The following is a 15,593-nucleotide window of genomic DNA, read 5'->3' as shown; positions in this document are numbered from 1 at the left end:
ATATGTGAACTCATCATCAACTCCAATCTTTATAAGTAGGAAAGATGACACGAATTACTAATGTCCAGCATAGGATTTGTCCATCTCTTGTTATACTTGTACTTCCAAATGTGATTATCTGATTTTTCTAGCAGGATTTCCAATATGCATTTATACACTGCAGTAAATGTATAATGTTAGCACTTCGCTCATGTGATTTAATTCAAAATGATTTTTTTCCCTATACATGTGCTTTATTGTCCACCTACTTTTGTGTGTGCGTGTGCCTGTTCTAACATAACTCTGTTTGTATCTTCACCCAAACACCTGGGCTCCCATCCTTCGCATCTGACAAAAACAAAAAATTGCTATGAAATACTGTGCGAGCACTCCATTTTTGCATTCCCCTTGATTCCACCAATTTTTATATATTCATGACTTATAAATTCTATTCATAACCACCAGTTAGCAAACCTTATTGCTCCACATTTACCCTACCTTTTACTGAAACTCCGCATATAACCCAGCTTTATCACCCATCTCATGTTTGGTGCCATGCCCTACCTCCAAGATGTTTATGCAAAATGATGGAATTTGAAAGTAAAGAGATTCTGTTGGACACGATTTTTTTCTCTTAGGAAGATTAGTGCCTCCTGCTGCTAGTAAAGATATCATTCCACTTTTTATTTATTCCTTTAATGTTGTATATCTGTACTACAGATTACAAGGAAAAGAATCCCCTCTCTATTATGCCTATATGCCAGAATGCCTATCCGCAATCAGAAAGTCATCTTTTGCCTCATCCATTTCGTGGCTGACCACTTTTCCCCTTTTACAACAGCGCATCCGCTGTGAAGGCTGTTCGAGTCTGTGTTACCGTCGAATCCCTGAAACATACCAGTAAATTAGACAGGTGGTAGGGGCAGACGATCGGATCAATTAATTAACTGATTATTTAAGAAATAGATCGCAAGATAACAAACAAACTCTGTATTTATCAGAGGATATTATTATTTTTATCTTCGATTCACCCTTTGATGTATGCTTTGCTGGTACATGTCTAAAAATAGAGAGAGAATAACTCACCATGCTCCAAAAGAGCACAGCATCTCCTTTGTTTGGCTTCACACATAGTCCTCTGACCATCCTTCCTCCACAACTGCATTCACCACCATCTCCTGCCTGGAACAGAAGAGAGCACACAGCATGAGGGCACACCTCCCACACCACAGATTGCATAAACCAAAAGACAGCCTGACAGATTACCACAAAAGGAAATGAGCTGCGAAATACTCTAAAGAAGCCACATAAGAGCACCTCTAGCAGATCCCGTAAAAGGCCCGGACCTGTAAAATAACCACTGTTTTACAGTTTTGGGCGGAAAAAAACTTCCATTCTAGATCCTGCAAAATGGCCTCGTCCCGTAAAAATTATACAGCTCCCCCTAAAAATAGCCCTCGTCACACCCCCCCCCCCCCCCCCCCCCGCTGGCCACGAGCCTCACGAGGCCCCCGCCGTCGGCCAGGAGGTCACGCCTCGCCGTGGCCGGCAAACACGGCAGCACGCGCCCTGAGGAGCCGCCATTGATAGTGTCGCCACGCGCGCGTGTGTGCTAGCTAGCCGCGGTTGCCGCGCGTGCGTGGTAGCCAGCCGACGCGTTGCCGCGCGCTCGTGTGTGCTAGCTAGCCGTTGCCGGCCATGCGTGCTAGCTAGCCACGAGGCTGGCCAGGAGCAGCTCGGCGCCGTTGCCATGGCGGCAGCTAGGACCCAATTGCAATCTATGTTTTGTTTTCAGGGTGCTTTATAATATTTCAGGGACTATGTTGTAAATTTAACTGCTGACAAGTGGGCTCCACATCTGAAACAAAACGATTTTTATGGGTTCTGTTCTGCCGGAACACACGCCATACTGTAAAAGCGTTTTACAGGATACCCAAAAATAATTTTGCAGTGTGAGATTTTATGGGATCTGCTAGAGATGCTCTAATAGAATCATTTATCGGAGAAATACTCATGAAGGAAAAAAAGGAGTGGACATAGTAGTCATATCCAAGGACAGTAAAGAGAGAATATTAATATATAGAACTATTTTTACACACTATATCATGTAAATTATGTAAACAAAAAATGCATGGACATGCTATGAAAGGACGACTACCATTGCCACCCGTATTTCCTGCACATACCTGGAAAATAAAGAAGGCGCGCAATGGTAACCATAATAAAAGACGTGTGTACAGCGATTCAATTTTAAGGAGTTATGGCATCTCCCATGCACACTATTATTTGGAATACCTGGGCTCCTCCGAAATGTCAAAATCTTCGCTTGCTTCACATTCCAAAATAGGGTGTTGACGGTGGACCGGGTTGAGTGACGCGATATGCTATGAAAAGCTGGATTGGCTTAGTTGACTTTCACACCAACACATGGAGTAACGTCGTGACGGTCAAAGATTGGTGGTTAGCTATCTCCTCGGAGAGAGGGCCACAAAGAAAAGGAATTCTTTCGGCCGCCAGGCTTGTCTCTGTTGAAGTATATGCGGATTGCCCAACCTTCTCCATCAGCTTGGACTTTCAGTTCTACTATTTGGTGCATGAAACTTAATATGGTAGCAGAGCCAAGAGGTTTTGGGTTCAACTCTTGGCTTTCGTGGTTTAAATAAATAAATCGATTGCCCCTTTTCTGTATACGTTTAGGGTTGCCCAACCTTCTCCATCTGTTAGGCCTTTTGGTTCTACTGGTCGGTGTATGAAACTTAATAGTTTCATGGGAGATCTGGAATGAACGTAATGTCAAGGTGTCCACCAACACTTCGTCTATACCGATATTTGCTACTGAAACGATTAAGACCGAGGAGGGGTTCTGGGTGAAAGCGGTTCGGAACACTTGGGAGTCATTCATGCCAGGAGAGTAGGCTTCCACACTTCGCCACAGTTCTTTGTTGTAGCTTAAATATCTACTACCTTGCAACACTCTTTCGTAATATATGGAATGAGGCAAAGCTTGCACGTCCATTTTTTCGAAAAAGATTGAAATGTGTAATTTCATTTTCATCATTTTCAGGGAAAAAAAAGTGCTATCAACATATTGGTCTATATCAGTCAAAAAGCATATGACATAACAAGTTAAGTTGGTATAAATTCAGCTGACCTGAGGAAAATGGGTTTCGCCACCTTCAACTCCATCGGTCAAATACATCAACATTGTAGCAACACGCTGCCCCCCACGTTTGAGGTTGAACTGCAGATTGACCATCCACAGTTTACATGTTCAAATAATTAGTTTGAACTACGAAACAACAATACTAATATGTAATGACTAGTCTGGTGATGTCATAATAACCTATATTTCAATATAAGAAGTTCGACTTACAGTATCAGAGAAGTAATCATGATGCGGCCTATAATATTGGCTTGGTTCATACCTGTAGTTTAAACTTTAAAGTTAACTTCACAACAGTAGTTTCCCACAAGAAATTACAACAGTAGTCAAGTGAAAAGAACTTCAGAAAATTACAGTCAGAATTCGATCTAGTACCGCAATACTTGGATGAGTTCCCCATTTTCTACAGGTATCTGTGAGAATACAGAAATCCGCTTCTCTATTGCCTGGGGAGAACAAAACAAATGTTAGTAGAAGAATGTAGTATTCAATGACTCTTGCCTCAGATTCCAATTTAACTTCTGATAAAGGGATGCAATGTGGCACCAATAGTAGGAATACTTGACAAAGTAAAAGGAGGTCGCCGTGACACTGCCAAGTAATAGTCAAAAGCTGAATGTATCATCACTAAGTAGTGCACTAATATACCGCACCTAGTATAGTGCCATCATGACCATATAAACATGAATTTAGTAAGTAATATTTAACTGATGTGTTTGATAAGTTCATGGAACCTTATATACTAGACAGTGTAAATCAACATTCAGATCCAATACATAAAGTAATAGTTCCACAAAAGCCACATTTCAGATCCAGGCATACCTAGATAAACACTACATAATCTGCAATATCTGTCATCAACGATGGTATTATATATGTTCCATGTGCCACTGATCACATTTTTCGCATCCTGACATTAGCCTGGCTTTGGTTTTTGTATTCATATAAACATCTCAGCTTGACATAATGTCACCCTTGGTAACATGATACTCTATTTCAATCCACACAAAAGTTCTCAAATCTTGGTCCCATTTTCACTAAGGATGCAATACCTTAGTATCAACTTAAAGCTAGAACCGAGGATATAGCCTCAACAACTCATCATCTTCTTATGGACTAAGAGATACTCCCTCCGTTCCAAATTAGATGACCCAACTTTGTACTAACTTTGTATTAAAGTTAGTACAAAGTTGGGTCATCTATTTTGGAACGGAGGGAGTATAAAAGAGCAGGGCACATAGTTAAATGCAGTTAGATGATAACCTGGAGGTGGGCCATTCTAGATAATATTGTTTACAGAGACGAACAAACTTAGGGTAGAAATCTTATGGCATGTAACTTAAGAAGAGAACAAGTCTCCCTATTAGTCATGCAGCAAACATATGTCTAGTAGTCTATAAGGTTCCATTAAGGACCCTTTAGTCTCAGCGCGTCACAAAATGATAACCAACATAAAACAACAGATAGACAAAAAGTGAACTCATATTATGACACACAAACAGACGTTCTTACAAAGTTATGTCTTGCAGAAATAACATAGCTGAAGGCATTAGCGAATGTATTGAAGGGGCCAAAAAGTATGGTAAGTATCCTAGGGTCGAAGTAAAGTAGTGTGAACGAACCTTAATGACTGGAAATTTCCTTTCTTCAGAGTTCACAAACATACCAGAACTTGTGCGAACATCACTCTTTACACCCTGTGGCACATAACTGCAGCATTATAAATCTAGAGAAGACAAGCTTTACGGTCTGAACTTGGTGTTATTATGCTCCCCCTAATTCCTATTTGTCTTCTCACTCTGAGTGGTGAAGTGTATAAACTGGACACGGATTAAGAAAACAGAAACCTTGCTGATCTGCTGATCAAATAGAAAAAAGTACTCGCTATGGGAAGACTGATAATATATTATAACTTCAAAGCCAAACCACATACTTTTCCTGTTGCAACATCAACTACAGTAGAAATCTCAAGCCTTGGTCTAGCAATTTCTCTTAGATAATCACACTCCTGCAGAGATTAGACAGAAAAAAAGGTCACACAATATTTTGTGCATCTTCCATTGTATTGGTCTGGGAAGCATGTCGCATAATGCCTTGGAGTTTAAACAAACTACCACCACAATAAATAAAATCTTGAAATTAAATATTGTGGAGAAGACAGATTTAGCTTAAACCTAACATGACAACCAGAGAAGGGGACAAACCTCTGAACTAAGAAAGTTGTGGAAAACAATTATTCGGGGTTTCCAGCTGATAACTTCAGGCTTCACCTACATATTATAAACACAAATACTTGCTTAGCAAGAGAAAGAGAAGATGTGGTCTGGACTTAACATTTTGAGTATTAGATGAATGATTGCCAAAGAAGACAGCACAACGTAAAACTCATCACACATCATTGACCATATCAAGTGGAGATAGATGGTTACAACCTTACAAGGAAGCACACCATCAACATTTCAGAAGATTCTAACCCTAGTCGAGAGCCAGGTGTTACAGGGTCCCAATTCCTACGCCCCAAGCTATATGCTATTTATCCAAATAAGTATAAAATTACCAAACACCAAGAGTGTCCATACAAGAAAGTTCTTCCAAAATTAATACGCAAGAGAGTTCAGTTTATAGTAAAACAAGTGCATGTCCGATTTCACATCTTACCAGTGTTATCCAATCATTTGCACCTGATCAAAATCTAGATAAATCCCATAAAGATTCACGAATGGCATTGAGAAATTAGAACTTTATACTTGTGCGGCGGAAAAACACTTCAAGCAAAGCAAATCATGGTGCAATAACCAGAAGAAAGAATGTGACTTATGCTTCAAGACCCAAATGATGAATCAAACATCACTGCAACTTTTCAAAAAATCACAATGCAGAAAATTTATTAGAAAAAATCAAATCTAGTCACTTAGATAAAATAGAAAAAGAAACACACTCATATTGACAATGTGGAGTTCACAAATTTATTTGATATTTCTGGGGCGAAATGATGGTTCACTGATGATGTCATTGAATATAATAATAGACGAATGGAGCTCAGCTATGGTAGTTTTCAAGAATAAAAGCCAAAATAGAAGTCTATGTACAAAATTACAGAGAAGGCATACAGCCAAAGCCATAAATAATGGCAGAACTTACGTATCCAAGTCGAAGATCTGCTGCCTCTTGATCATTACCGAGATGCCCCGTATCTGCCATGCAGCACCTAATGTTTGGTTAGACACAAATACTCACCGAGAAGTACAGCCTATGCATTTACTCGAGGGCTATATGAAAGGAGATTTACTCAGAGACAACATTATGCCAAAACTAATGAATACCTGGGTTTAGCAGGTTCTGGTTCGACATTTTTTTTAAGGAAAAGGTATTTAAGAATGCAAAAAATGACTGATCAAGATAAAACAGAATGCTACAGAAAATACTTTTTTTCCGGAAAGGAAGGTTAAACCTCGCAGCCTCTGTATCCACCAATGCACACAGCAATAACATATTTAAGTTGATGCAAGGCAACGTGGCCAAAGTCATTGACAGCAGAGTACATAAGATGGACAAGAATGGCAGACTGTTCTTATAAAAGAATCAGGTACAAGGAAAAAAAACACATTTATACTGTTAAATGCAACTTCTAAGAGGATAGACATACGGGAGTGATCATCAAGCCGGCGGAAAAATGCTAACTGAAGCAGGGAACCTGCATTTGCGGAAAAAAAAGAAAGATGAAACCAATATACAGTTTTTGAAGCAACACATCTAATAAATAAAAGTGTGAATCAAAGAGCCAGCATTTGTGGAGAAAAGAACAAAATGAAACTAAGATATGACCACTGAAGCAACAAATGCAATCTTTATTTAATCTGAGAAAATCAAAGGGCATATTCAATCATTACATTATCAGACTATATACATGTAGTTCCAGACCCGGATCTGGAGAATAATCTGAGATACTATCAGAAAGTGGCTGGATCACACTGAGCCAAACTGGACACCCCGAAGATTTGGACATCATGACACGTGTTTATTGTCTTCTTAACAATATCTCTGAAGAAAGAGAGGATGTAACTTTGCTGGTTTTCAGCTAATATTACTAATGCCAAAACCAACCAAACTCGTCGGTAGCAATATCTGACATCAGAGTGATGGGCATGTACGTGGAAGCAACAGGCACGAATGTAACTCCGGCCTCGCAGATGCCAGGATGCTCCATGCTTCCGCGGCAAGTTCAGTTCCCTCCGAGTGATCTTGGAGCAGTAAAATCGACTCCGATCCGGAAGGTGTGGCCCCATTGCAGCCACGGACGCTTATCACCATTAGAGCCTAGCAGCATGCGGTCGCCCCATTCAACACCCGAAACGCCTCATCGGGACATTTCACGTCATCAACCAAACCATGAGCGCGAAATCTCCAAGCATCGAGATTCCAGGTCCGAAGGAGAAACGGAATACGGCAGTAACATATGGCCCGACCCAGATCAAGGCACGGCGAGGCGAGAGGGGAAGCTGAGCAAGGGGGCAAGCGGGGAGGGAAGGGCGCGCACCTAGGACCATGCCGAGGGCGACGAAGGTGAGCAGCGGCAGGAGGCGGAGCGCCCGCGACCGCGCGGCCATCCCCGATCTGTCGCAGGAGGCGAAGGAGGGAAAGCAAATCTAAATCGCCCGGCCGCCTGCGCCGATGGTGCTGGGTCTTATTTTTGCCGACTGAGGGATTCCGGCGGATTGGGTGGGTTTTTAGGCAGCTAGTCGGGGTCGGCGCGACGACCGCGTCGGAATTGGTCAACCATCCGCTGCTCGGGCGGATGTTCTGTCAAAAAGTCAAAAGCCGGCCAACCCTGTGACTCCACGTACTCTACGTCGGACACGTTGCCGTCTCTGCTACTGTGCTGTTTCTTTTAACAGCCGGCACGGCACGGCATGGCGAGGGCGGCGGTGGAGATCTTCTCTTCTGCCGGAACAGCGCGCAAGTCGACGCCGCGATGGACGACGGAGACGCTGTGATGCACCTGCGGCCGACCAAGGGTTGCATCAGCTCGGCCGGCGTTCTGGTGGAGGGGCCGTGGCCGTGGAGGTGACAGACATCTCCCTGACGACGCCGAGGGTGCATGGTGGAGCGGCGTTCGCCGGGTACATCAGGTCAGGGGGCGGCGCACTCGGCACTTGCTTCTACCTCCAGCACCACCACGCCAACACAAGGCCTAGGTAGCCGCTCGACCTGCGTGGTGGCTTGGAAATTTACAGTGTACCACCCTTGCAGGTTAAGAATCTTCTCAAGATGATTTGGAAGCAAAAGCTTATGATTCCCAGAGTCCAAAACTTGGCTTGGAGACTCCTTTGGAAAGCTCCTCCCACAGATTTGAGGGCTGGCCACTTTTCTATACATATTTCTGAACTTTGCTGTAGATGTGACCAACAGAAGAATGAGATTCGCATATTTTTCTCTTTGTGATTTTGCTAGAGCAGCATGGTTCGCTCATCCTTGGTAATATGCATAGCATTATTCTTGCTTTGCTTAACAGGAACCAACCACATGCTTCTGTTTCAAACATTCTTAATTTTATGTGGTGCCTTTGAAAAGTAAGGAATGGTTTTCCTTTTAACAGGAAAAGGGCTTGCCCTCGTCATGTTAATATTGCTACAAATGCTTTGTCTATTGAATCTTGTCATCTTATTAACATAATAACTGTCAGCACAGACTCTCATCTGTACTTCAACTCCTATTAAGCAAGTTTCTTTGCGGGGTCAAACACTTAAATCTGATCTTTTTATTGCAGGGCCAAAAATTTACTCGGATGCAACTTTTAAATGTATAAAAGTTTCAGGTTTACCTCCGTAGTTACTGGAGTTGGAATCTACTCCCTTCGTCCTATAGTGTATGACGTTTTTGACATTAGTGTAGTGTCAAAAACCGTCTTACAATATGGGATAGAAGGTGTATCTTTCTTTGCCACATAATCAAATTGAAGTAAATGTGCAGCTTCATACGTTCACATCCATTAAGAATACACCTTTGCAAGCTGAAGCTCTTGTCCTACGGTGGCCAACCGTCTTTTCATTATCCAACCTACATTTCTCACAGACTGTTTTTCCTTGGCTTCAGTTGCGGCAAACAGAAGGATTTCGGAGGCTTCTACTCCTTGAACAATAAGGAAAGCTTTGGCTAATTTCTTCAACTACTCTTTGGATCTTCAATCACAGGTGTTTTACATTTCCAGAGAGATAAATGGAATTGCTCACAATGTAACTCATCAGGTTCTTAGGTCAGATGTTGAACCTGACATATGTTGCTTCGCGTCAGCTCATAGGAATATGACCTGTGTGTAGTTTCTCTTCTCTCTAATTTTTAGTTTCACGGCTTTGTAATCCATATTGTACGTTGCTACTGAGTTGAATGAAAAATTTGACGCTTCGTGCACCTTCTCTTGCTAAAAAAACAACACAATTATCTTAGAACAAAATCGAGAGGCACGTACAATGATTATTGTATACACACTTTTAATGACATAACCTGCCGATCAAGACCTGTGAAAAGTGTTCGTAATCATCATGTAACCTAATGCACTTCATGGCATGATCTCACATATAGTTGCAAGGCCAAGGCCAAAAACTCATCTAGATTATGGCCTTGCATTACTCTAATCTACACCCCTAAGTGATTGTTGTAAATGTTTTATCATCCAATCTCTAAGCTACTCCTTAAGAGCATCTCCAATAGCAACCCTATTTTTGGGTACGGGCTGTTTTTTGGGCATGAGGGAACAAAAAAGGGCCCGTAACAACAACCCAACCGTAAAACATTCCAAATTTATTTTAGGGAGATATAAAATACATCACCAAGTGATGTAAATACACATCACTTGGGCTGGTGCCCAAAAACAAAAACGACACATAGCCACGACCCAGCAGCCGTCTTCCACACAAGCGTCGTCGGCCACCTTCAAATCCACTCGCCGCACCCCGCCAGATGGCAGCCAGACCGACAAAGCGCATTGTCGCCGCCCCCTTTCTGCCGAAATCCGCCGCGCCACCGCCCCATTTTTCGCCGAAGACCGTTGCGCCGCCACCGCACCCGCGTCGCCTCTCCTCCTCGCCGACTCCTCGCGTCTACCTCCCTAGAGCCGCTGCCTTCTTCCCCAGCGCCGCCACCTCCTCGCCATGCCGCCGAAGGGCAAGGCAAGGAGGGATTCAAGGGTGTACGCTTCTGGCTGTCCGACAACTACGACGTGGAGTTCCTGTTGGGGAACGTAGTATTTCAAAAAAAATCATACGATCACGCAAGATCTATCTAGGTGAAGCATAGCAACGAGCGGGGAGAGTGTGTCCACGTACCCTCGTAGACCGAAAGCGGAAGCGTTTAGTAACGAGGTTGATGTAGTCGAACGTCTTCGCGATCCAACCGATCCAAGTACTGAGCGCACGGCACCTCCGCGATCTGCACACGTTCAGCTCGGTGACGTCCCTCGAACTCTTGATCCAGTTGAGGCCGAGGGAGAGTTTCGTCAGCACGACGGCGTGGTGACGGTTATGATGAAGTTACCGGCGCAGGGCTTCGCCTAAGCACTACAACGATATGACCGAGGTGTAAAACTGTGGAGGGGGCACCGCACACGGCGAAAGATCAACTTGTGTGTCTATGGGGTGCCCACCTCCCCCGTATATAAAGGAGGGGAGGAGGAGGCCGGCCGGCCCTAGGGGGGGCGCCCAAAGAGGGGAGTCCTACTAGGACTCCAAGTCCTAGTAGGATTCCACCAAGAGGGAGAGAGAGGGAAGGAAGGAGAGGGGGAGGGAGTAGGAAAGGGGGGCGCCGCCCCCTTCCCTTGTCCTATTCGGACTCCAAGGGGGGGGGGCCTGCCCTGGCCTCCCTCCTCTCTCTCCACTAAGGCCCATGGTGGCCCATTAGTTCCCCGGGGGGTTCCGGTAACCCCTCCGGCACTCCGATTTTACCCGGAACACTTCCGGTGTCCGAATAACATGGTCCAATATATCAATATTTATGTCTCGACCATTTCGAGACTCCTCGTCATGTCCGTGATCTCATATGGAACTCAGAACAACCTTTGGTACATCAAATCACATAAACTCATAATACAAATCGTCATCGAACGTTAAGCATGCGGACCCTACGGGTTCGAGAACTATGTAGACATGACTGAGACACATCTCCGGTCAATAACCAATAGGGGAACATGGATGCTCATATTGGCTCCTACATATTCTACGAAGATCTTTATCGGTCAAGCCGCATAACAACATACGTTGTTCCCTTTGTCATTGGTATGTTACTTGCCCGAGATTCGATCATCGGTATCACCATACCTAGTTCAATCTCGTTACCGGCAAGTCTCTTTACTCGTTCCGTAATGCATCATCCCGTAACTAACTCATTAGTCAAATTGCTTGCAAGGCTTATAGTGATGTGCATTACCGAGAGGGCCCAGAGATACCTCTCCAACAATCGGAGTGGAAAATCCTAATCTCGATCTATGCCAACTCAACAAACACCATCGGAGACACCTGTAGAGCATCTTTATAATCGCCCAGTTAGGTTGTGACGTTTGATGGCACACTAAGTGTTCCTCCGGTATTCGGGAGTTGCATAATCTCATAGTCATAGGAACATGTATAAGTCATGGAGAAAGCAATAGCAATAAACTAAACGATCATAGTGCTAAGCTAACGGATGGGTCTTGTCCATCACATCATTCTCTAATGATGTGATCCCGTTCATCAAATGACAACACATGTCTATGGCTAGGAAACTTAACCATCTTTGATTAACGAGCTAGTCTAGTAGAGGCATACTAGGGACACTCTGTTTGTCTATGTATTCACACATGTACTAAGTTTCCGGTTAATACAATTCTAGCATGAATAATAAACATTTATCATGATATAAGGAAATATAAATAACAACTTTATTATTGCCTCTAGGGCATATTTTCTTCAGTCTCCCACTTGCACTAGAGTCAATAATCTAGATTACATAGTAATGATTCTAACACCCATGGAGTCTTGGTGCTGATCATGTTTTGCTCGTGAGAGAGGCTTAGTCAATGGGTCTGCAACATTCAGATCCGTATGTATTTTGCAAACTTCTATGTCATCTTCCTTGACTAGATCGCGGATGGAATTGAAGCGTCTCTTGATGTGCTTGGTTCTCTTGTGAAATCAGGATTCCTTCGCCAAGGCAATTGCTCCAGTATTGTCACAAAAGATTTTCATTGGACCCGATGCACTAGGTATGACACCTAGATTGGATATGAACTCCTTCATCCAGACTCCTTCATTTGCTGCTTCCGAAGCAGCTATGTACTCCGCTTCACACGTAGATCCCGCCACGACGCTCTGTTTGGAACTGCACCAACTTACAGCTCCTCCATTCAATATAAATACGTATCTGGTTTGTGACTTAGAGTGATCCGGATCAGTGTCAAAGCTTGCATCGACGTAACCATTTACGATGAGCTATTTGTCACCTCCATAAACGATAAACACATCCTTAGTCCTTTTCAGGTATTTCAGGATGTTCTTGAACGCTGTCTAGTGATCCACTCCTGAATTACGTTGGTACCTCCCTACTATACTTATAGCAAGGCACACATCAGGTCTGGTACACAGCATTGCATACATGATAGAACCTATGGCTGAGGCATAGGGAATGACTTTCATTTTCTCTCTATCTTTTGCAGTAGTCGGGCATTGAGTCTCACTCAACTTCACACCTTGTAACACAGGCAAGAACCCTTTCTTTGACTGATCCATTTTGAACTTCTTCAAAATCTTATCAAGGTATGTGCTCTGTGAAAGTCCAATTAAGCGTCTTGATCTATCTCTATCGATCTTGATGTCCAATATGTAAGCAGCTTCACCGAGTTCTTTCATAGAAAAACTCTTATTCAAGTATCCTTTTATGCTATCCAGAAATTCTATATCATTTCCCATCAACAGTATGTCATCCACATATAATATTAGAAATGCTACAGAGCTCCCACTCACTTTCTTGTAAATACAGGCTTCTCCAAAAGTCTGTATAAAACCATATGCTTTGATCACACTATCAAAACGTTTATTCCAACTCCGAGAGGCTTGCACCAGTCCATAAATGGATCGCTGGAGCTTGCACACTGTGTTAGCAATTGTGAAAGACTAAATGATAGTTGAGTATGTGGACTTGCTGAAAAGCTCTTATATTGACTCTTTCAGATGTTATGATAAATTCCAATTGCCTCAATGACTGAGATTATAGTTTGTTAGTTCTCAATGAAGTTTCTGATTCATACCTGACATTGTGGATGGATTGTTACTTTAGCATAAGAAATAATATGACAATATTCATATATGTTGTTGTTATGAGAATGATCATGATGCCCTCATGTCCGTATTTTATTTTATCGACACCTCTATCTCTAAACATGTGGACATATTTATCGTTATCGGCTTCCGCTTGAGGACAAGCGAGGTCTAAGCTTGGGGGAGTTGATACGTCCATTTTGCATCATGCTTTTATATTGATATTTATTGCATTATGGGCTGTTATTACACATTATGTCACAATACTTATGCCTATTCTCTCTTATTTTACAAGGTTTACATAAAGAGGGAGAATGCAGGGAGCTGGAATTCTGGGCTGGAAAAGGAGCAACTATTAGAGATCTATTGTGCACAACTCCAAAAGTCCTGAAACTCCATGGAAGTCATTTTTGGAAATAATAAAAAATACTGAGCGAAGAAAATACCAGATGGGGCCCACACCCTGGCCACGAGGGTGGGGGTGCGCCCCTGCCTCGTGGGCCCCCTGGTGTCCCTCTGGTGCTCATCTTCTGCTATATGAAGGCTTTCGTCCGAGAAAAAATAACAAGCAAGCTTTCGGGAAGAAACTCCTCTGCCACGAGGCGGAACCTTGGCGGAACCAATCTAGGGCTCCGGCAGAGCTGTTCTGCCGGGGAAACTTCCCTCCGGGAGGGGGAAATCATTGCCATCGTCATCACCAACGATCCTCTCATCGGGAGGGGGTCAATCTCCATCAACATCTTCACCAGCACCATCTCCTCTAAAACCCTAGTTCATCTTTTGTATCCAATCTTTGTCCCAAAGCCTCAGATTGGTACCTGTAGGTTGCTAGTAGTGTTGATTACTCCTTGTAGTTGATGCTAGTTGGTTTATTTGGTGGAAGATCATATGTTCGGATCCATTATGCATATTAATACCTCTCTTATTATGAACATGAATATGATTTGTGAGTATTTACGTTTGTTCCTGAGGACATGGGAGAAGTCTTGCTATAAGTAGTCATGTGAATTTGGTATTCGTTCGATATTTTGATGAGATGTATGTTGTCTTTCCTCTAGTGGTGTTATGTGAACGTCGACTACATGACACTTCACCATTGTTTGGGCCTAGAGGAAGGCATTGGGAAGTAATAAGTAGATGATGGGTTGCTAGAGTGACCCTAGTTTATGCGTTGCTTCGTAAGGGGCTGATTTGGATCCATATGTTCCATGCTATGGTTAGGTTTACCTTAATACTTCTTTTTTAGTTGCGGATGCTTGCAATAGGAGTTAATCATAAGTGGGATGCTTGTCCAAGTAAGGACAGCACCCAAGCACCGGTCCACCCACATATCAAATTATCAAAGTACCGAACGCGAATCATATGAACGTGATGAAAAATAGCTTCACGGTAATTCCCATGTGTCCTCGGGAGCGTTTTCCTTCATATAAGAAATTGTCCAGGCTTGTCCTTTGCTACAAAAAGGATTGGGCCATCTTGCTGCACTTTATTTACATTTGTTACTTGTTACCCGTTACAAATTACTTTATCACAAAACTATCTGTTACCGATAATTTTAGTGCTTGCAGAGAATACCTTGCTGAAAACCGCTTATCATTTCCTTCTACTCCTCGTTGGGTTCGACACTCTTACTTATCGAAAGGACTACGATGGATCCCCTATACTTGCGGGTCATCAAGACTCTTTTCTGGCGCCGTTGCCGGGGAGTGAAGCGCCTTTGGTAGGTGGAATTTGGTAAGGAAAAATTTATATAGTGTGCTGAAATTTACTGTTACTTGTTACTATGGAAAGTAATCCTTTGAGGGGCTTGTTCGGGGTATCTTCACCCCGATCGGTAGAGCAAATAGTTGCTCCTCAACCTACTAAACCTATTGAAAATGTTTACTTCGAAATTCCTTCGGGTATGATAGAGAAACTGCTAGCTAATCCTTTTGCAGGAGATGGAACATTGCATCCCGATTTACACTTAATCTATGTGGATGAAGTTTGTGGATTATTTAAGCTTGCAGGTATGCCCGATGATGTTATCAAGAAGAAGGTCTTCCCTTTATCTTTGAAGGGAGATGCATTGACATGGTATAGGCTATGTGATGATATGGGATCATGGGACTACGAGCGATTGAAATTGGAATTTCATCAGAAGTTTTATCCTATGCATCTTGTTCATC

At 42.9% G+C, this 15,593-nt stretch overlaps 1 protein-coding gene across 2 annotated transcripts; it reads right to left on the bottom strand.

Annotated features, from left to right (window-relative positions):
- Positions 1-636: 636 nt before the first annotated feature.
- Positions 637-8,029, bottom strand: LOC123053064 (prolyl 4-hydroxylase 1). Of its 2 annotated transcripts, none has more exons than XM_044476444.1 (11): positions 7,680-8,029; positions 6,789-6,836; positions 6,284-6,336; positions 5,347-5,412; positions 5,076-5,150; positions 4,765-4,839; positions 3,518-3,588; positions 3,353-3,404; positions 3,131-3,220; positions 1,066-1,161; positions 637-866 (listed from the first exon to the last, which is right to left on the bottom strand). In XM_044476444.1, the coding sequence occupies exons 1-11, from the start codon at positions 7,747-7,749 to the stop codon at positions 759-761; spliced, it is 804 nt and encodes a 267-aa protein (XP_044332379.1). In that variant the 5' UTR covers positions 7,750-8,029; the 3' UTR covers positions 637-758. The 2 variants fall into 2 exon arrangements, with proteins under 2 accessions (XP_044332379.1, XP_044332381.1); XM_044476446.1 differs by having other exon boundaries at positions 6,284-6,350; positions 7,680-8,026.
- Positions 8,030-15,593: the final 7,564 nt, after the last annotated feature.

The sequence above is a fragment of the Triticum aestivum genome, chromosome 2D, assembly GCF_018294505.1.
Source record: "Triticum aestivum cultivar Chinese Spring chromosome 2D, IWGSC CS RefSeq v2.1, whole genome shotgun sequence".
In the NCBI taxonomy this organism is placed as follows: domain Eukaryota; kingdom Viridiplantae; phylum Streptophyta; class Magnoliopsida; order Poales; family Poaceae; genus Triticum; species Triticum aestivum.
The sequence above is the reverse complement of the archived record's forward strand: the minus strand, read 5'-3'. Positions and strand labels throughout refer to the sequence as shown.

What these genes read in the sequence shown, in the direction of transcription:
- LOC123053064 (XM_044476444.1), bottom strand. Translation starts at nt 7,749, where the DNA reads ATGGCCGCGCGGTCGCGGGCGCTCCGCCTCCTGCCGCTGCTCACCTTC. An exon ending in CCGGCTTGATGATCACTCCC is followed by an intron (nt 6,337 to 6,788) that starts GTATGTCTATCC and finishes GCTGCATGGCAG; the next exon opens with ATACGGGGCATCTCGGTAAT. An exon ending in CTGTGCTCTTTTGGAGCATG is followed by an intron (nt 867 to 1,065) that starts GTGAGTTATTCT and finishes GGTATGTTTCAG; the next exon opens with GGATTCGACGGTAACACAGA.